Source organism: Pleurodeles waltl, chromosome 1_2 (assembly GCF_031143425.1).
Source record: "Pleurodeles waltl isolate 20211129_DDA chromosome 1_2, aPleWal1.hap1.20221129, whole genome shotgun sequence".
Taxonomy (NCBI): domain Eukaryota; kingdom Metazoa; phylum Chordata; class Amphibia; order Caudata; family Salamandridae; genus Pleurodeles; species Pleurodeles waltl.
The window spans coordinates 177,498,615-177,520,915 of NC_090437.1; the positions used below are offsets into that span (position 1 = coordinate 177,498,615).

Here is a 22,301-nt window from a genome sequence, read left to right on the forward strand (position 1 = left end):
GACATGTGTCATAGCTAACCACAAATGTGTATCACATAGCACCGTTTGGCCATGACAAATCACCTTCCCCAAGTTTAAAAAAGGAAGACATAATTTAAAAATTGCTCAAATATCTACGCATACAGCATGGGCAACATAATTTTTTCACGTACAGGAGTGCACAGAATGCAGAGTCAAATATAAATTTTCATAAATGTTTCTCATATTTAGCTATGTAATTAAAATTTTCATATCATATTTTTTGACTCTGCATAATGTGCACTCCTGTACGTGGAAAAAATATGACGCCCATGATGTATGCGTGGTAAATTTGACGCAACATGGACAATATGTTGGACATCTCATGTACCTTATTAAATTATTAATTTTCATATCATATTTTTTGACTCTGCATTATGTGTACTCCTGTACGTGGAAAAATTATGACGCCCATGATGTATGCGTGGAAAATATGACGCAACATGGACAATATGTTGGACATCTCATGTACCTTATTAAATTATTAATTTTCATATCATATTTTTTGACTCTGCATTATGTGCACTCCTGTACGTGGAAAAATTATGACGCCCATGATGTATGCGTGGAAAATATGACGCAACATGGACAATATGTTGGACAACTCATGTACCTTATTAAATTATTAATTTTCATATCATATTTTTTGACTCTGCATTATGTGCACTCCTGTACGTGGAAAAAATATGACGCCCATGATGTATGCGTGGAAAATATGACGCAACATGGACAATATGTTGGACACCTCATGTACCTTATTAAATTATTAATTTTCATATCATATTTTTTGACTCAGCATCATGTGCAATGTTATGCGTCATAAAAAAATGATGCACATTGTGTATGCGTGAAAATATGACGCATAACGGGAAAATAAAAACGGCGGCCATTTTATGCAGGAAGTGATGTAATAGGATATCCTGTTTACTAAATCTGTACTGGGAGTTAACTTTCACTTTCACTTTGCAGTCTCAGATTTATCTAGACTGTGTGGTTGTGTGAAAGGTGTTGTCCTGTGTTTAACTGCTTTTGTGTCCTGTGTACCTTGTATTTTGTCTTTTTGTGATCCTAGTCTTGTTGCATAATATTGTCTCAGTCTGTTTAGTCTAGTTTTGTCTAATCCTGTTTTTGTTTGTATTGTCTGTGGGAGTCTGTTCTGGGTAGCATAATTTTGGGGTTAGTTGGGCTATTTTTCTCATTTTTCTTTTTCCTTCAAAACTCTACCTTTCCCCATTTCCCACTTTTACTTTATTATTTCATTTGTCTAATTTTTTCAGTAAATATGTCAGGTAGGCCTCGCCTTTCCAGGATGGGTGAGGATGAATTGGGGGGATTCATTTGGCTAGTTTGCCATTTCCTCCCACTGATGCTAGAGGCTGGGGGCCGTGTGATACAGGGGTATCACACGGAGGCACGGAAAGTCCGGTGGGGGAAGGTGCGCCATCACCTGGTCCGGGTGTATGGGAGCATGCGGAATGTCCATCAATTAAAGCACCGCTGGGCAGATCTGATATCCAGGGAACAGGACCTGCTGGACCACCTTGGACTCAGGATTGGTGGCCATGTTGGTGAGTACAAATCAATTACATGGGAATAATAGAAATCTGTGTGGGGACATGTGATGATAGTTACCCAATCTGCTAGATAAGTAGCTGACTGTGTGTAATGCTAGGGAAACCTAGGCCCATGTTTATACATTTCTATCCCCGATTTAGCGCCACATTTTCACGCAAAAACGGCGCCATCTTACAAAATATATTTGTATTTTGCTAGCTTGCCCCGTCTCTGCGTCAAAAAATGATGCAAATGCTGCGCTACAAAAGTATAATTATGTGCCCTAATGTGTATTTGTTGCACAATGTGTAGTAAGACCAATGCTAGCAGTCAGATGGCTCATGTTTTCAACACATACCAGATGCCAGTAGCTGTATGTAATGTAGTGTTGCATTTGTGTCAGGCAAGCGACACGTTAATGCCTCTATTTGTACTCTACAGGTCATATTGGCCAGTGAGTAAGTCATGTAGAAACAACATACCTACATATGTTGACGCCATAGCTAGACAGAAAATTTGTAACCCATGATGATGCTATAAATGTGTGTTGCCTTCACGTCACATGAAGTTAGATATGTTGGCCACACATATGTCACATGTGTGTCTGGTTGCTGTGTGTTGAACATGTCCACCTAGCCTGTTTGATTGTGAGGGGTCATGCAGTCCTCAAGTAACCAGCTTTTGGATGTCTCTCTGGGATGCACATGCTGAGATGTATGGAAGACATTATTGTTGGGGCATACTAATAGAGGGGTATCTTTGACAACATCTGACTGTCCTGGCCACTGCATGTGTGTAGTAGGGTGTGTAACTGTAGCAGGAGACTCATCCAATGTTAATGTTGAATACAAATTCATCCGTGCAGTATGAGCATGTGGGAAAGTGTATCATTACCATGTCATATTCACACAGTGTCATTGTAACTGCAATTATTTGTCACTGCACCCAGTCTGAGTATATTCTTCCTTTCATGCTTTACAGGTGGACCAGCCCCGTACACCGTGGGAGAGGTGGCACATTTTGAGGACCCAGATACCTACAGTGAGTGTGGCCTGAGTGCTATTTTTATTGTTTGCTAGTGATGCATGATGGACTACTGTGTGTTCAACAGAATTCATGATTTGATGCGCTGGCCGTTCATTGGCATTGTTGCTTTAGTGGAATATCAAATAGCACTTCTGTTTCCATAAACCAACACCTAGCCATCTTTCAGATTTAGGGGCTGTAGGTCATTCCAGTTGGGCCGCAATGGGGAATGGGATGAGTCATTTGGAATACACTGGTCAATGTAAGACTTGGTTGGGGACTTGGCATGAACTGAGTCTGCATATCAGACTGACATTCTCCCATATAGCTTTGGCAAATGGCTTTGATGAAAAGTGCATCCTCCTAGTTGAGGATGGACTGTGTACACTGTAGGTTGGATCTTCCGGGGGCATGTACTGCCACAAGGTGAACTAGAAGTGTGTGTGACTTGAGTGCAATGGCCTAGGTGTTCTGTCGACTCATGATAATGGGTGTTCTTGCTCCTCTGTGTGTGTTGTAAAACATGCCTCACTGATAGTATGTGATGTTGGCCTAAGTCATGGCATTTTGACATGTGTGGACCTTGGATGTGACAATGTTTGGCTGACTCCAACGTGTTGCTAGCCCTTCATAGGTGTTGTGTGTGAAGGCACATACTTGTTGAACTATCTATACACTCCTGGGTGTGCATTGAACATGGGATTGTTGGTTGTTATTTCCACACCACCCTCAAAGACTGCCATGTTAATGTGAAACAGGGTACCTAGGACTGTAGCAACCAGTATGTTACACGTACTTGCGACCTTTTGCGACTTGATTTAGAACCTAGGGCCAGATGTAGCAAACTGTTTACAAGTTGCAAATGTCATAAATTGCTCTTTGTGATTTGCAAACGTCTGTTTGCTATTCAGAAATGTATTTTGTGATTCTGAACATACTTGCAAAATGCTTTTCCAAATCGCAAATAGGAAGGTGTTTTCCCCTCCTATTTGCGACTCGCAGTGGTATGCAATTCCATTTGCAACCGAGTACGTGGTCGCAAAGGGAGTCGCAGTTATCATCCACTTGAAGTGGATGGTAACCCACTTGCTAACTGGAAGGGGTCCCCATAGGAACTCTTCCCCTTTGTGAGTCGACCTAAATCATCATGTACAAAACAGCCAGTGGTCCAAGGGACCACTAACTGCCCTGAAATAATCCAAGATTGAAGATTTTGTATTTTTTTCTAAGTGCAGCTCGTTTTCCTTTCAGGTAAACGGCCTACACTTGGGAAAAAATAACCTGCTTTATTTAAAAGCAGTCACGGCCATGGAGGTCTGCTGTTCCCAGCAGGCCTCCATCCCCGTGAGTGCCCATAGTCGCTAAGGGGGCGCAACTTGGAACCCACCTCATTGATATAAATGAGGTGGGTCTTAGCAACCCCATAGCGACTCGCAGACGGTGTCGGAGACACCGTTCTGCATTGCAAATTGCTAGTCGCAATTTTCCATCTTCCTACATCTGGCCCCTAGTGTACACATTCGGTTATGACCCATGGGTTCAATATTAGCACACAACTAATTACAAATGGCATTGAGTGAGGATTGTGATAGTTATCACATAGAGTGACATATATAGTGAAGTCAGTATGCGGAAGAGGTGCAGCCATAACGTCAGATGCCTTAGGTATAATTTGGATGAGTAGTTTAGGGTGATGTCATCCATCACGTAGAGACATGGATATGTTAGGTGTGAGATGGCCTTATGTATGCATGCTTCACATGTACTTCCTCTGAGCCTTTCAGTGAACTATGTTGTGACAATTGCTGCAACCAATACATTTCTAGTAATGTACAAATAACCCATTGTGCTATTCCACCCGATGCAATTCCAAAGGTAAATATTTGCCTTTTCTCTTCACAGCTGCAAACATGAGTGCCGCAGATCGCAACCATTTTGAGAGGCGTGCCATGAGATACAGGCACATCCTGCAAGTGCAGTGTGGGTACCGGAGGATGGCCCGCAAATATCATTTGGATCGGGCCTCCGGGGCGTGGTGGGCCACACCACAGGCTCCCCCTACATTGCCACCAACAGCCACCAACACCACATCCACCAGGTCTCCCCAAGTGGCCCCAGCAACGTCGGGAACAATAGACCCTGGCTCTTCCTCCAGACCTGGACCCAGCCGTGTTGTGATACCAGGACAGTCCAGTGGGCAACCAACTCCTGCCACAACCTCAACCTCCGCCGGCACACAAACAACCTCAGACCCTCCTGTTGACCCAGCTGCCTTCCTGGCATTAACAAGAAAAATGGACAAGCTCGTCAAGAAGGTTGACAACCTGAGGGAGGATATGGGCTATATTAAAAAGCGGGTCCGCTCCATCAGGCGGACACTACGGAGGGCGAACCTGTAGGACTTTTGCCCTGTAGAACTTTTACCCCTCCCCTCTCTCCTCTTTCCTATTTTCTACTGTTAGTTGGGTTTTGGGGATTAGTATTAGGTAAGTATTTAGCTTAGTTAGTGTTAGGGAAGAGGGTGGGGGGGTCGTTATTCTTTCTATCTTTATTTTTTGTGTGGGTGGGTGGGTGGGGGGCAATGTTGGGATTCCTGTTAAAAATTTAAAAAAAAAAAAAAAAAAAAAAAATACAAAAAACTTTCAAAAAATTACAAAAAAATATATGTTTGTTTAGGATAGTATAGTATGTGTGTAGGTTAGTAAGTGTTGTCCTGCATGTGTCCTGTCTCATAATGGTGGGTGGGGGGTTGATGTTTAGATCGTTTCGTTACATGTGTAGAGTAAGTTTAGCTTAGGTTAGTTAGGGACAGTTGTGGGTTAGTAGCACTCAGGTTAGATTAGTGTAGGTTTACCTTTCCCTTAGTTGCCTCTTGTGTTACTCAATAGAAATAAATATATAGTTAACCCTTTACATGATGCGTTAGGTGCTACTTTATCATGGCCTTGACATCAGTGTAGCTGAATATTTTAGTATGACATTTGTGTCCTATGCTCGCCATCCCCAGGAAATTGAGGTTTAACATGCCAGCTACCCGTGTGCTAACTTGGTAAGTATCCACCATTTGGGAGACCCACCATTGGTAGTGTGCATTGATCACCAAGGTTTTGTGTTGGTATGTATCCTACTTCACAAAGAGTGCTTCCAGACTTGTTATTGTGGGTAAATTGAGAGGTCGGACAGCAGTGTGAAGTTCAGGGAGATCTTTGTAGATGAGGAGTTGTTCACACTCTTGTCTTGTTGCTTTCATTGCTGACCTACATCCTGTGTGTACTGATTCTGCATGACTTTCCTTCATGGAAGTATACTCCGTAAGGGTGATTGATGCAGTGTAATTTGTTAATGTTTCCTTACATTTTGCAGCATTATTTCTTATTTTAGTATTGCATGGTGCATACATTTCTCAGCCACCATTAGTTGTCTAGAATAGCTATAGATGGTGCATCATTATAGATGGTGCATGATTGTGTGTGGTTAGTCCCTTAATCAGTTATTTTCATCAAGATGGTAAGGCTATGATGCAATCCTGGCCACTGCACAGATGTTTCAGAATACATGAAATCAGGACAGTAGTATTGAGAATCTACATGGTTGCCACACAGGCACTTTGGAGTTAGGTACTGCACAGTTGAAGTGTGAAATAACACAGAGACATAATAGGTGTGCAAGTGCTATTTATTTATAGGTGCTGTAGTGCAAAATGTCCATTCACCATGTTTGCGGAGTCCGTTCTGGTGCATTCTTACATGGTGATCCTACAGAAGGGGTGTGGATGATGCTCCTGACATGTTGGGGTGATGTCACAGACAGTGCAGAGGGACAGGAATTGGCAAATAGTAGCAGAGAGACATTCACTGGCAATGGGGACAAGTCATACAGTGGATTGCAGAACAGTCATTGAGTGTAGTTGTAGTGAGACTGGCATTTGACAAAACGTAGGACCTTGGTCAAAGTAGGTCATGGTGCAGGGACTAGTGCTTCCGGGTACTCTTCCGTGTGAATGTTATCTGTTCCATGTCTTCTTCTTCTGATGTGTGTGTTGCCTGGTTTGTCCTTGTTGTTGTTGGTTGTGAAGGGGCAACACACAACTCAGTGTTAGAAGACATGGAGGCAGACATCCCGGGGGCTGCTCCCTGTGGAGTTATGAAGGGCAGTACTGCAGCAAGGAGGGCCTGCTGGTTTTTCAGAATGGCAGCCACATCACGATGGTAGGCAGCCAGGTCGGCCCTGAGGGGTTCTATGTTGCATTCGTGCACACGTTGACTGGATTGCAGTTGTAGTTGTTGTGTCAACTGGATGACAGCTGTGCAGATTTCCTTCTGTGTTTTGACAAGTTCCTGAAAGAGAGATGTTCGGGTTTGCATAGCAGCTGCCTGATCCTCAGAAGACATCATGCACGAACGCACCCCCTCAAGGCTGGCTGCCATAGTTTGCATCCCCACCCGCACCTCCTTGGCCAGCTCCCGCTGTACCCCAACGACGGTTCTTTCGAAGCTGGTGCCAGTGTCGTCAGAGTCCTCAGCTGTGTTGGTGCTGGCAGGTCTTACAATTGGGGTGGCGGGTGGTTCTCCTGTGGTGGCTGCTTCTTCTGTGCTCCTCCTTGTGACTGAAGGTGGGGTTTGGAGGCTTTCAAGGACCATCTGGATGGTCTCCTGTGGAATGTTTATGGGCTCGTCATCCATGTCATCAGGGAAATCAGGGACAGGCATATCGTCAGGAGATCCATGTTCCTCTGCAATGAAACAGGGTACAATTAGTGTGTCTGTGTTGTGACAATTTTGCACTAAGATACAAGCCTTTGGATGCCTTAACTTTGTGCTCTGTTTTTGTTTTGGTATCTGCTGTCCTTCATATGGGCATTGTTGTAGGCCTATGGCCCACCTGTGTGTCACATGTATGATATGGAGCTATCAGACTTGTCTGCCTGATCGCCTCTAGGTGTTGCTTTGTCAAAATTTAGGAATGGGCATGTTTTTGTCCTACTCCTCCCTCCGTGTTTAACTATTCTTATGGAGGGACATTTTGTTGGGTGGGCTCTCATTATCCTACATGAGATTACTGGCTTTCTAGGCAGCAGGATAGCTAATGGTGTGGGGGACTAAGTCTGACACACTTGTAATTAACTCTGTCACCCTGATTCTTTCTTTTTGCTCTGGCTAACTAGCAGTGCCTCTGGTCTCCCACAGCAAAGGAATGTTTAGACATCCGAGCGCATGACATCTTTGGAACTTCTCAGGGAAGTCGTGGTCACTCAGATCCTACACAATTCTCTCTTTTCCAGTATGTTCTCATACACAAATGACAAAGACAGTACTTGTTTAATATGATGATTTAATTGTACAACTGACTTGTACATATTTAGGTGTGAGCCACAATAACCCAAACAATACAAACTGTTAGAATTGGAATAGTCAGCAGGAGAGTAAAACATTTGTACAAAGCTATCATGCAGCCTAACTGTTTCTACTATCCCTCTGCTTGTTCTATTATAGCACAGCATGTTAAGCTTGGAGCTTGCCTGTCTGAATCACTGGGGAGACATCATCCCTCATATCAGAGCAATGGCCTGTGATCTGGTTCTGCATCTGCAGCAAGGCAGGGAGCGGCTAGTTGTGGTTCTCTGTTTGGAAACTCCCTCTTGCGTGTCTTGGGACAAGGAAGTGATTTTATGAGTCATATGTCATCGTGATGACAAAGTGTCCCTACGCAGGAATGCCAAATCTTAACCCCTACCACGTCTATCGGCAATGTACCAGACTGTATCCTTGACTGGGACACAGAGTGAATATGTTCTGGCAAACTCCAGTGCAGAAGTAGGCAAAACAGTGTGATTTGACTAATTAACAACACCGTAGGACTGGCTATTTGCTAAATTAACTGATAGGAAGGCCAATAAAAAGCATTTAGTGCAAAGTGCTCTGAGGCTCTTAGATGTGAGCAAATGAGTAAAAGTACATTCAGGGCAAGGTGCACAAAGGCCTAAAGCCTGAAGCTAATGCGCAAAGTATACGTTACACTTACAACACTACACTTTGACTGGCTGTGGGTGTTGTGAATGCCCTGGCAGCACACTTGCCTCTCAGGACCTGCCCCAAACACTTTTTATTCACATTGACCTAAATGTAAATGTTATGTGGCATATCCTATGCATGCCAATGTTAGGATGTGGTATGGATGTAAACATTATTGATGTTTGAAGATGATGTTGGGTCATGCGTGTTTAATTGGATTGGCCTGTTTATCGTATGAAGGTTCTATTTGGTTGTCAGACTGTGCAGGTGTGTTTCAGTGACCAGTTGCCTGTGTCCCCTCCTCAATGTTGTTGTCTGAGCAGTATGACATTAGTGATGTAGCCTTGTTAGCCAGGCACGTGAGAGACCCTGACGTATGCAGCATGTGTGTGTCCTTAGTGCTGTGTGGCTCCTATTGCTGTTTACTTTGCCTTATGTATGTGTCAAGTATGGACATTCGGCATTTGAGTGTACTGGTGCCTTTGTATTATTTCTATGAATAGTTGCAGATGTCATCCTCACCCCCTAATTTAGGTATGTATGTTCCATGGGGAGGTTCCTGCCATTTGGTACTATAGCTGCACAGAGATGAGTGGTGTTCTTGTCAACTGTTGTGGCAGTTACATTGCTGTTGTTGTTTTGGCTACTGCATTACTGATAGGGACCTAGTTGATGTAGGATAGATTTTGCAAGACAAGTGCCTGGATGTGAGTTTGGCGTAGTGGCCTTCCCACCTGTCGCACCTTTCCCTTGGCTCTATTGTTGTACTTACAGGATGGCCCCATGGGACTGTTGTTGGTGCTGTATTTTGTCGTGCCCCAGATTCAGTCTGTGCTGGCCATGCCCCCCTGGCGTGCCCCTTTACCCATGCCACTTCATATATGTGCTGACTTACATGCATTGTGTAGTAGGTATCCCCCCCCTGCTTACAGTCCCCATTATTGCAATTTAATTCCCCATGCGACTTACCCTGCATGTGCGTTGTCTCGTGGTAGTCTGCGCTGTCCTGTCCTTGAATCCCTGTGACGATCTCCTCCGGGATGACGGCTGCGACCATCTCCTCCATGTGGTCCAGGGCCTCCTGTTGTGCTGGACTCCCCCCTCCAGTCTGCATTGCTGCCTTCCTGTTCCTGGCCATTTTTTCTTTTGTCCTACGTTTGCAGTCATGCCAGCGTTTCTTACACTCGGTGACTGTGCGGCGTTCTTCAGCCACACTGTTGATCTTGTCCACAATTTGTTTCCATATGGCCTCTCTCCTACTGAGTGGCAATTTAGAGGTGATGAACAATTGGTGCTGGTGTTCCGTCACCTCTTTCACCAGGATTTCCTGCTCCTCTGCACTGAAGCGACACTTTCTTTTTTTTCAAAAAATGTCCTGGTTCCGGTATGGATCCTCCTGGCTGGTTCCTGGTCTGCTGTCATCCTCCTGGGGTCTGTACTGGCTTCTGGGATCCATTTTGGCTCTCCTCTGCTGAAAGGGCAGTTTTCGTGCTAATATTTGACGCAATAGCGTCAAGAAAAACAACGCTTTCCGGTTTGCGCTGTCGTAAATCGACCCACAGTGATTTGCGTCGCGTTAACGTTGGTTTCCTTTACGACGTAACGCCGCTGTGTGCGTCACGAAATAATGACTCCCACCTGTTGGTTGCGCCGCCGTACGTCAAAGTATAAATTTGTCGCCCGCATGGCGCATCAAAATGGCGTTAGCCGGCGCAATTTTTTTTTACGCAAAACTGCGTTAGCGCAGTTTTGCGTCAAAAAGTATAAATATGGCCCTAAACGCGCCATCACCGCCTGGTAATTAGCGCCACAAATGACTGCTGGAGAGAAGACGCAGCTCGAGGGGAAGTCACCACAACAGCTGAGGCATATGGAGGAGCCGGCAGGGCAACCGCAGCCTGACTCTATCCAGGTGAAAGGTTTGGGGCAGGAGACGCAGCGCAGGGTGCAGCCAGTCCAGAGAGGACAGGGGAAGGCAGTCGCACCCACAGACAACTACATGCCGACTGCACTTGTGAACCAGGCTACAGGAAGGAAGCTGCACAGCGCTCACAGCCAGCCAGACAATAGAGCGCATCCTCACCCTAGACAACAAAGGAATACACGAGGAAATAGACTTCTGGAAAAACCCTATGTTGCTCCCTAGGCCACCACCGCCTGTTCAGCTAACTGATGATGTTCCTGTAGTAGCCAAAGGAATGAAAAGTGAAGGACTCCACCACATCATTCAGAGAACAACATGTGTTACAGTCTGGGACCCGAGCAGCAGACGGACCGGGCACACATGTCTCACCTGAAAGACACGCAGATGTATTCTGGTGAGGAGGGACGGCGGTGGTTGCTACAAGAGGGCCGCCAATCACAGAGTGGCAGGCCACAGGTGAAGAAGAGACCGGAGAGGTGAGATAATTCAGGCACACCTTATGTACCACGAGAGCGCCAGTAGAGGGCAGCAGAGTCATACTGTTCCTTCATGCAGCCGAGCACTGCGAGCCCCTGCTCATAAGCCCAGCACAGCAAAGAAGTACAGCCTTACTCATTTTGAGCCCGTGCACAGGGGATCTCTAGCGAACACCCTGACTGAGAAATAAAGAAGCATTGACATTTGGGGTCGGACAGCAGCTAGCCAGGAGGAAGCTGGCAGATAAAATACCAGTGGAAGCAAAAGAACCAGCACTGTCGACACTATTGCAGTAAGGCGCACGAAGCCTTATTCTCAGGTTCTTGACTGAATTAAATTGAATGGATCTTGTCCAGGAACTGGAACTCCCCATGACAGTACCCTGCAACCCCACTGTTAGGATGAAAGCACATAGCATTTTCCATCCAACTGTAATTTAAAGACGGTTAAGGCCCCAATTTCGACTCGCAACGTTAAATGCTGGGTACCAAGGAACTGCAGCATTAAACCTACGGAAACGAGTTGAGACAAAGCTGGGGATAACAACATCCTGAAAGGCAAAGGGAGTAGATGACCGAAGCAGCAAAAGGGAGTAGAGCACTTTAACCCTGGCCTCCCTGCGAAAATGGAGAGGAGCCATCACAGGAGGATGCCCTGAGTATGAGGTGCAAACTGCCCAGTGCCACCGATGACAGAGAGTGAGGTGCCACACCACTATTGTAATGCCAGCCAGAGTGCCAAGAGACAATGTCTGACTTCATGAAAGAGGCCGTACCAGCTAGCTCTCTCAGCAACGAATGGTCACTGTTGGCGCAGCACTGAGAGTATCACACTGACACACCGACCTTGCCAAACACTCCTGAACTTAGGCTGCATCAGATGCCACGACGGTGTAGGCTTGAGGCGTAAGCACTGCGTCCTCGAGCAAAGAGGAGTCAGAAATGAGGTTACTCGCCATCCACGGAGTGAAGCTTCAAGGAGATCCCGGAGGAAGGGCCACTGATCCTGAGTTGCACCCTGGATGCCTTGTCCAGAAGGTATGGAAGAGACTGCGGACTGGATCCATCAAAGCAAACCTACTGTACTACAGACAGGACAGGACCTGCGAGTGGTCCAAGACGGGGAGCAGATGCGCAGTCCTACAGACATGACGGAGCTGGCAGGAGGTCCCAGTAGAGAGAACAGATGACATGTGGCCTGACACCCCCTCCCGCAAACTGAAGAGGAAAACACATGCGACACATGACAGGATCCCACACATCAAGCAAGAAGAGACTGTGGCACAATGGAATGTTGTGAAGACAGAGGAAAAAGGATGAGGAGAGAAGATTGTGTGACAGACCTGTCACATAGAAAGACTAGACGACCACAGGTTGCACAATGAGCAAAAGATCACAGGTTGTAGCGATGGAGAACTTGTACCACTACCCGAGAGTGCACCTATCAACACAAGCCAGCCACTGGGATGTAGTGACATCACTGGAGACAGCCCAGCGGGGTACCGAATGTAAGCGCCTGCATGCGCGAAACACGTAACTGCCCCACGCTTCACAGTGCAACTGTCCAGCCACCTGTCACTGGCTGCTTGAAGCATCCCTGCTAGCAACTGCACATGCCGAAGAAGAAAGACTGCACTAACTATGAGATGAGTAATGTGGCTGCAAGACATCACCATCTGTCGTCCACGTCATCTAAATGACAAACACAGCATCCTTGCCATGTGCCTCACTCGATCCAACAAAAGAGCATTTCATCACCCAAATGGAATCTTACCTCACAAAACATCATGAGACAAACCAAGCACTCCTGGGCAACGTGAGGTCAATTGCTCAGTCTATCTAAGAGCCCACCCGCACCTGGTTCCTGTTTGTAAGCACACTGACCAGGTTTCATCCACCGTTGAGGTCGACTTGGCTGTGGCTCCTGCCGGAGAGCCGGTAGTGGCCCGCAGACAACCCACCTGCAGACCAGCACAGTCCACACAGTCCTGTGGCGACCCATCGAAAGGGCCTCAAGGGAATCTCGACACAAGAGGTGGTCAGGAAGATGCTCCACCAACAAGGTACCAGGAAGCAGTGGGTTTCAGAGGAAGGCATCTAAGCATCACCCCCTAGTCTTCGCAGAATGAGCTTTCATGGAGTCAGAATGCTTCACTGGAACCCTTGGCAGTAGACTCCACCAATGCTCATGATGCACCAGGTTTGAGCTGTTTGACACCAACTAGTCGCTGCGAGAGCACACAAGAACGACTAACAGTGCAAGAATGGACAATGACTTAACTAGCCAGCTGTCGAAGAATCCAGACTCCACCTGCATCGTGTTTGTGCTCAGCAATAGCTGGTTAAACCAGGGGTTCGTGTAGAGATGCCCGGGTGCTCCCAGCTGCACCTGTCCGTTTCTGTCTTGCGGACTGCCTCTTGAGACTGAGAAACTATGTAGGTGTCTAGTGTTTTTGTTTTTCTTACAGGTTGTTTTTATTTTTAATAAAGTTTCGGAGGAATGTAGTGTCCTGGTGGAAACATTCTAGTGTTCGTTACACAGCCACCCCTAGAGGGCTAGTCCTCCCACCCACCCCACACCCATCCAATACAGGCGTCACCGGTCAGGTGAACCTGCCAATAAATAAGCCTGAGTGTCCACACTCGTTGCCAGTTACCACTTCACCCATGTGTCTGTGTCATTCCTTTCTGTAGTATCTGGGCCCACAACACAACAGGATGGATGCTGTATGAAACAAAACGGACAGAGGTATGAATCCTTAAACTGTGTTGTTGATGACGCTCGGGCCATATTCTTGCTTGTCTTCTTCTGACAGACCTTTTTAGGAGTCTCTATTGGTAAAAAGGGAGTTATAATCAACACTTAAATCAATAAACAGTTTTTTATTCAAAAGGGTTTTTATTCAAACATTTGTACAAAGTAACTTCAGAAATAGCTAAATCATAATACAAAAAATAATATTGAACACTACCCTATCTATACAATATACTCAACAAAAGACTACAGGAGACTCTAAATGTCAAAGGAATGTGGTGGTAACTGATGCCTTCTGAAATGGAAGCAGGCAATTTCGTACAGATGTAGCAATCCCTTGCATTCATAGTGTCAATGTAATAATAAACAATCTAAAATATACATTTGCAGAATAATCTCCTTTAGAATCATCTAAGTGCAAAGTCGTATCCTCTAATCTATTAAGGTACTATCTCTAGGACTTAGTCTTTGCAGGGGAGCACTCGATTGTAACTCATTTATTACAGATGGTGTAAAGGAAAATGCTCCTACCAATAAAACAATGAATACTGCAAGGAAAACAAGCAACACTGCACCTAATATGTATTTGCATCTATGGATTTTGTTAGTTTCCATTACTTTTCTAAAATCTGATCTTTAGGGTGGAATACTGCAGCAGCAGAGTATCCTTTGTCGAGTTTCACCTGTGCAAAGCAGCAAAACAAAGTCCAAGTGCCAAATGGCAACAGATTTATTTACAAGGTCATTGTGAGTCTTCCTTAGCCCTACTCCGTGTTCTTCCATACGACTACCCTCTCTCTCTTCTTCTGCATACTTAGGCCTCAGTACTCTCCTTTATTCCCTAACAAAGCCAATGTAAAGTCTCTAGAATATGCACAGTTCAATTTAACTAACAATCACATCCAAAATGAAATGTCACAGTGTATCCAACAGCACAGGAATCTCAAAGTAAAACTCAAGCTCAATGTTCAGTTCAAGGAGGATCAGTTGGATCTGCAGTGTAATCCCAAACTCATAGAACTTTCTCTCTACGCTATCTGCAGCAAAGTATTTCCATTCAGGTGAAGAGTGCCTCCAACAGGGCCTCTGACTCTAGTTCTTTTGGATGTCCTCAGTGACAAACCTTCATTCTCATTTTCACTTAGATCAGAGTTCTCAATGCCCTCTGGATTTGGATGAGACATACACTCTTTAGCAGATTCAGTTTTTCTCTTTCTTGTCTTCTGGGCCTATGTTCTCCAGCTTCCAGTCGCTGTCTCACAGCATCCACGTGATCAACACCAGTAGCTTTCCATCTTCCTTGCACAGCGGAAATTGGCAACTCCCATCAAGTTCTCATTCCTTGAATTGAACATTAGGAAAGTCATGAGTGCCTCTTGGATCCTGGTACACAAAAATGAGTCTTTTCTTCTCAGTTAGTGTTCCTTTGTCCATACCAAAAATACCCTCCTGTACCCTACTATATCTGATACACAATATGCTTTTGATTAACTGCAGACTTAGATGGATACACCTGCAAATAAAGAATACTGCAACATGAGCAAAACTTCACGCTGAAGGTTAGACACATAAAATCAACATTTCAGGGCTTCGGTTATGCTAGCCTAATATGGAATTTCAATGCACATTCAAATTAAACGTGCATCTTGCAATTATAAATGGAAAACAAGAATTACAAATGAAACATGATTATATGCAAGTTCACCATAATACTACAGTCGGAGTACATGAATATAAATGTGCATAAGTATTACGATCCAGCATGTTCAAATCAACATTAGAACATACATATGAATATATATACCTGTGAACAAGGTCCGGTGAGACCGAAACGCGCCAGGGGATTCCTGTTTGTTTGTTTATGATCTCACTAATGTATTAAAAGTTCAGGTATTTTTGGCACAACGACAAAGTGCGGTTTTCTCTTGCTAAAACAGAAAGAGAATCTTGTTTTCTGAAAATATGGTTGTCCTGCCTCAAACCAGCACCACCGGAGAATTAAGTGCGCCGTAACACGCAGATCAGGACATCTTTTCTTTCATATATATATATATATATATATATATATATATATATATATACATGTATATATATATACATATATATATATATATATATATATATATATATATGTATTTATTTATATGAATTACACATTTTCCACTGTGAATACACTTTCAATAATATGATTTAGATGCTCCACTTTACATTAGTAACGTTAAGACACGTAATTCCATTCGTAATTCCATTTGAATTCTATTTGAATAATATGTTTGATATAAAAAGGTCAGATTTAACTTCTTTAATTAACTGAACTGTTCACCCCGTTGAATGCATTTTCTTGGATTAATAAAATTACAAAAATTGAGGTTTTTCTGGGTGTGTACTATTTGAGGACAGCGTGCAGTGGAAGATAAAGTGATCCAAGAGGTTAACAAAGTAAAACTAAAGAGTTTTCCGCATTACCAATGCATTTGATGGCACTGCCTTTCAGAGAAGTGTTAAAAACTAAAGGCAGCATATGTATTTGGGTAGCGCAGATGGATTGGATGTGTGTGGCACTGAAGAGAAAATGTGCAAGTCTTGGCTTCTTTTTGCGATAGACAGGCCATTTATATTCCATGAAACTATAAAAAAATAAATAATGGAAACCACAGCATAAAATATTACTTCGAATTCATCATTCCAGGATGGTTCTCCATTTTGCCTAGGATTAAGTATGGTTAATTTGAAATTGTTCTCAATTTGTAGAGACCCAGAAACAAATAAGCCTACGCTTCATTTTATCTAGAATTGTTAGTTGAGAATGAAAGTTTCATTTGTATTAAGGCATGATATCACAGTAATATTTTCTGGGTCATTATTAGGTATTTACTTTGACTCTTTTCTCCTAGGGCTCCCATGAATACTCTCCAATACAACCCAGATGCCTTCACCGTAAAGGAAGCAGCCAAGAAGGCGTTGTGCTCTTCCAGGATTGAGACATTGGCGAAGCCTATTAGTCATTCATAATGTCTTGCTTTGGAATTCCCCAGTTCTGCTATTTATTATGAATAAAGTTTGTGACCCTCCATTGTTGTTTTTTGGCATGAACTCATTTTATACTGTGGCCACCATTGGTGAAATAGCACTCAGGACATTTAGGCCCTTATTACAAGTGGTCCCTCATCTTCACCAGATTTATTGTTGACAGGGTCTTGGTAATTCTAGGATAGATTAAATAAAAATAATTTTGAGTTTGTGGAAACTAGCATGCATAAATTGGAATTACTGTGTCAGTTTCCACATATTTTTCCATTATTTGCCACAAGGGACTTCATTTTCTTGAAGAAGGCTAATCTGTGGGTGATAAGCAAAAAATGGGGGAATGGGAGGTTAAAGGTCCAGTGTATGTTCTCCCAAACCTACTGAAACAAAACACAAATACACTGTTCCTAAAAAGTAAAAGAACACACAGGGCAATCCTTAGGTTAGAAGCTAATACCCTCACACATCCCAATGGATGTCATGCTTCATCATCGGGCGAGCTCCTCGTCAGACAGGCGCTGCAATGTCTGACGGGCAGCCCTAGAAGGGGGCTCTTTGCCGGAGAACTTTTCTCAGTAGCACTGTACCGAAGAAAAGAAAATAGAGTGGGTGCTGCCCAATTATAGGCACCCACAAACAAGGAGAGAGAAGAAATGGCAGAAAGAAGAAAATTTAAATTGGCTCAAAACCCTAACAGACCACTCAATTTAATGAACACAAAAGGGTGACGGCCAAACGGATAAAACCAAGGAGGAGAGTGATGGATGAGACAATGCTCAAAACACTCTCACACTCCACAAGAAGAACTAGGGATAGAAGGAATTGGTCTAAACCCTAGGACGAGGGGTCAACATGTTTTGTGTCTGTACGGTCCAACAGGATCCACCGACACTTCATCAGGACCAAAAAGAAAAATTTACCTCTGTACTTCTCCTAAAGAAAACAATACAATGACACAATTCGTCCAAACTGATAGTCACAGTAAACTCCAGTCACTTACAAAAAAGGCTGCACGTCAGGCTAGTCTAATGTAAGGGTCAACCGTCCCATCAAAAGGATCGGACATCATAGTAAAACACGCGCCCAGAGGAGAACAAAATAATTCGTATAAAGCGCTCCTCCGTCCGGGACCTGTGGCCGTGTTCCTGCATCGACGATGATGAGGCACATATCACTTTTTGTGAATTTGAGTCACTCCCAGGGCCTGTGTTGTGTGACTATCAGCTTTAGAGACACTCCTTCTGTGACAGACTGCATTTCAGGAGGAAAAGGGAGCAGATGAGTGAACACTTCAAAGGAAGCAGAACTCTAGCATAATACTTCAAAGGCTCAGACTCTAAATCACAGTTGATGTCTGGAATTAGACCATAAAAAGAAGAGTTTGGGACCCCAAAAATTGTCATCTGCCAAGCAGCCAGGTGGGCTCTGCAATACACATATAGTAGAGTCAATCATCTTTGGCTGGGCACAGGTTAACTCTGCAGCTAACCAAATCAGGGAAATACATGTGCAGAGAGGAATACATACAGGCAAAATACAAAAAGGACAACATAATTTGTAAAAAGATAATCTTAGAATGCAAGTCACTAACTAAGATTGGCAAAAGACAAGTAAAATGAGGAAGCGTCAGCTTATCAGAAGCTCAATTACGAGTCCTCTGAAGGGGCTAAAAAAAAGATTACTAAATCTAAAAAAGGCTTTTCAGAATAGGGGAAAATAGCAGAGAGGAAAATACCTTTCCAATGTGTACAGCATTAAGGGAATCTTCATTAGCAAGGCATCAAAATCAGCAAGGCATCTGGAAGCATCAGGAGCTCCCTGCAAGCTGCTCAAGTCTCTTCAAGGCTGACTAAAGTTTAAATGTCAATTGATATTTAAAATTCCACAAATCAATTTGATACGCCAAAGGTGTCAGTTCATGTTATGTTAAATAGGCATCAACCAATCAGGGTAAGCAGAAGACCACAAATTGAAACAAGCACATCTCCTCTCAGGCATGTCATGGGAACATCTTTTTGTCTGACTCCAAAGAGGGTTGAAACAAATGTATACAATCTCAGTCCATGTCCCTGCAATGTAATGTTTCCAAGGACAAATGAGTAAATCTTTTTGCACATTTAAACAATGAACCTATTACAAGAGGGCTTTGTTTCTCATGGTAATGAAATCTGAAAGAACACTTAATGTTATGAAAAAGTAATTCAACACTTTTACATGACTGCAAAATGCAAGTTCTATAGGTTTTACTTATGCTAACAGAAGGAAAATTATAAAATGCATTTAATTATTACGTTTTAGTAAAATATATATAATATGCAAATATTTAACTTCCCCATTAATAATATTTCAGCAGTATGAGTAATGATTTTCATTTCAAACGAAAATGCTTTGGTATTGCATTTCATTAAGTATAACAGAGAAGTGCATTTCTCTTACTTGCACATATTTTCAAACTCTTAAATTTTTCATTAATCACAAGAAATTCAATACTGTTTCTATATGTACTGTTAGTCTAGAGTCTAAATTATATTTTAACATCGGTTTTATCCTTCTAACTTATACATTAATTCAAAAGGCACCTAAGTTGAACTTTGAAAATACAAGCAATTTTACATTTAAAATGCATGTCAGTGCAGCTTTCTACATTAGTTTTTCTCTCTCTACTTTCAAAAACTTAAACTTGTCACATCTTGATGACTTTTGTGACATGAGTGACAGTATTAAAATTTAAGCTTTATCAGTGTGTTGTGCTTCCAGTGCCCATCCCGTCAGCCCTCCATGGTCAACATGCTGCTCCAGCCCTGCCCCCTCCCCCCTTTCCCCCATACCCCCTTTTTTCCATGTGTAGGCTCTATCCCCTCCCCCTGCCTTGTCTGGTCCGCTGTCGTGCCCCTGCCCCCTCCCTCATGCCCTTCCTGGTCTGTTATACTGCAACTGTCCCGCCTGTGTGTCCGGTATGGTCAGCTTGCTGCCTCTGTCCCCTCTGCTCTCTGTTGTCCATGTGCATGGCCCTTTCCCCTTCCTATTGCTTTCCATGGTCCGTGTGCTGCACTGCTGTCCTGCGTGCCTTTTGTGGGGTATTGTGCTGCTGCAACCCCTGATGCCAGCCCTATCCGAGTCCATGTCCCTACCCCATTACTCCTGCCATCAGTGATTCAATGTACCATGCTTGCCGACATTTTGAACTTAGTAGGAGGGAGATTTTGGAATGCAAACCTGGGGAATTGATTTCCCCCATTGACTTACATTGAAAAAGAGGAGAGTTTAGGCAGGAGACAGATAAAATAAAGCCCTTTTGGGCTTAAAAACACCAGGAGTCTCCTGCCTGAATCAGGTTTGCTGGCATGTATGGTTGTACTGCCACTGCCTCTTCCTCCTGCCCTCGATGGTCTGTTATATTGCCATGGCCTCTCCTGCCTGTTCTGCATGGCTGGTTTGTTGCCCCTGCCCCCCTTTCCCCTACCCTCCATTGTCCCTTGTGCTGCCACTGCCCCTCCTGTCTTCCCAGCCTGGTCAACTTGTTGCCTGTGCACCCCCTTCCTGCCCTCAATTATCTGGGTCTGTGCCCCTGACATCTGCCTCCCCACAGTAAGCTAATAAACAATTAGATTGCTCACATTCTATATTTATAACAAAAGTGTGGCACCCCTGACATCATCTTGATGTAATCAAAACTGTAATACATAAACATTTCTTTAGAAATTATAACAATGAGAGGTTTTTATTCCCATAGAAATTATGGTTAGTGCTCTAAAAAACTAAAATGAGGACATATTTCCTGAGTTCTCAAATAGCAACAAAGCACTTTTAAATGATTTGCTACCTTGATGCTTTTTATCCTGTTGATTATCTGATTATATGTTGCACTTAGAGAAGACAATGTGGTGTTACGGCAAGAGTTGCAGACTTTGCAACTGGAGGAAGTTTAGAGTTTCAGCGTCAGCTGGACATCCTCTGTTTCAGGGTAAATCACTTAATCTCCCCACTCATAAAGCCCAGAAGGAATGTTTTCTCTTATAATGCAACTGATACCCATGTGAAGCACTCCAGTACCTTTGGGTCAAGTCTGTGCTATATAAAACTGCAAAAAAACAAAACAATTATATTTTTGCACACTTCTGCTATTGGGCTATACTTGGGCTACATCAGGGTGATATTTGTGCTACACTTCAGGGCTCTTTTTTCTCTGATGGCTATCTTGGGAGACTCCCTCTAATCTATTCATTTACTGCAGTATCCTCAGTAGAAAATGCTTTCAGTTTTCCACTTTGATTCCATCAAGATGGAGCCCTGATGTGCCACAAGTTTCGCATAAATTCAGAATATGCATGTTTCAGTGTACATAACAGAATGTTTTAATGAAATAGAAGAGGAAGATCCAATGTACTCCGTGGCAAAGGGATGCACCTCACAATTGTGACATTTTATATATGGTTTATGGTGGGTACATTTCTGCGGTATAGAGGTCAGTTTCTTCTGCCACCCCTATCGCATCAAAGGCAGGTTGCAAGTTTTTGTTTTGGAATGTGGCTGGGCTGCTAATTAAATTGGATAATGCTGAGTGGCATGAACTTATCTGGAACTATGGCATTGTCTGCCTGTAGGAGACCTGGACTCGTGACACAGTATTTGTCAATGGTTTTCTCTCTATCCACAGTCCGGCCATGCCTTCTAGCGAGGGGACATTACATAGGGGGTTTCCTGACTCTGATTTCATTCACCGCTGGCTTGTTAAAAATAATCTCAATTCTCCCAATTTTCAGATTTTGATTCTGCGGGCTAGCTCGGGGGAGACAGCATTCTTGATTAACTTTTATCATCTCAATTTTATGCCCACAAAGACAGACATAGTTGTCTCCCTTGATTGTGCATTGGATGATATATTGTGTGATTTTAATCCAGATTATGTTATATTCTGGGGGGGATTTCAACTGTAAATTGTGTCCGATTGCTAGAAATGTGACATGTGGGCAGATTTGTGGGGATTTGAAGGATCTTGCTCACATTCACCTTGTGGGGACCATCGGAATGCTATTTTTAATAAGTGGGCAATGTTCATTACAATTGATTTAGCAGGCCCAAGACTTTCAGGGGATATCACCTTCTTCGGCTGGGGGAGGGCAGCCTAATTGATTTTATTGCTGTGGCATTATGCCACAGACAAAGGATTTATGATTTTGACATTCTATCCAATTGTTTGAGCAATCATTACCCGTTGTCAATTTCTCTTGCGATAGGTGGTGTGGACCAGCAGGTAGCTTTAAAGGCTCCCCCACTTCTCACCAAGGCAGCAGTGAGAAAGCTTTTGCATCTGAACAGGGAGAGCTTTATGATATGCATACATTTTAACATCCAATTCTGCTCTATGAAGGAATTTGTCATAGTATTTGACTCTATTAACAAGTAAGGAACGGTTAAGAGCCCCAAAGCCTCAAAGATAGTTTGACTCAAGCTACTCAAAAGCTCACAGGGATCTTATTTATGCCCTGAAAGAAGAACCAGAGATAAGG

General features: G+C 43.6%; 1 protein-coding gene across 1 annotated transcript in view; it reads left to right on the forward strand.

The window, feature by feature from the left end:
• SPMAP2L (sperm microtubule associated protein 2 like) overlaps positions 1-16,835 on the forward strand; it is a 500,125-nt gene extending 483,290 nt beyond the window's left edge. The window contains exon 12 of the mRNA XM_069233742.1: positions 16,659-16,835. Coding sequence (XP_069089843.1) covers positions 16,659-16,776 — 118 coding nt within the window. The 3' untranslated portion in view covers positions 16,777-16,835. The remainder of the gene's footprint in view (positions 1-16,658) is intronic.
• Positions 16,836-22,301: the final 5,466 nt, after the last annotated feature.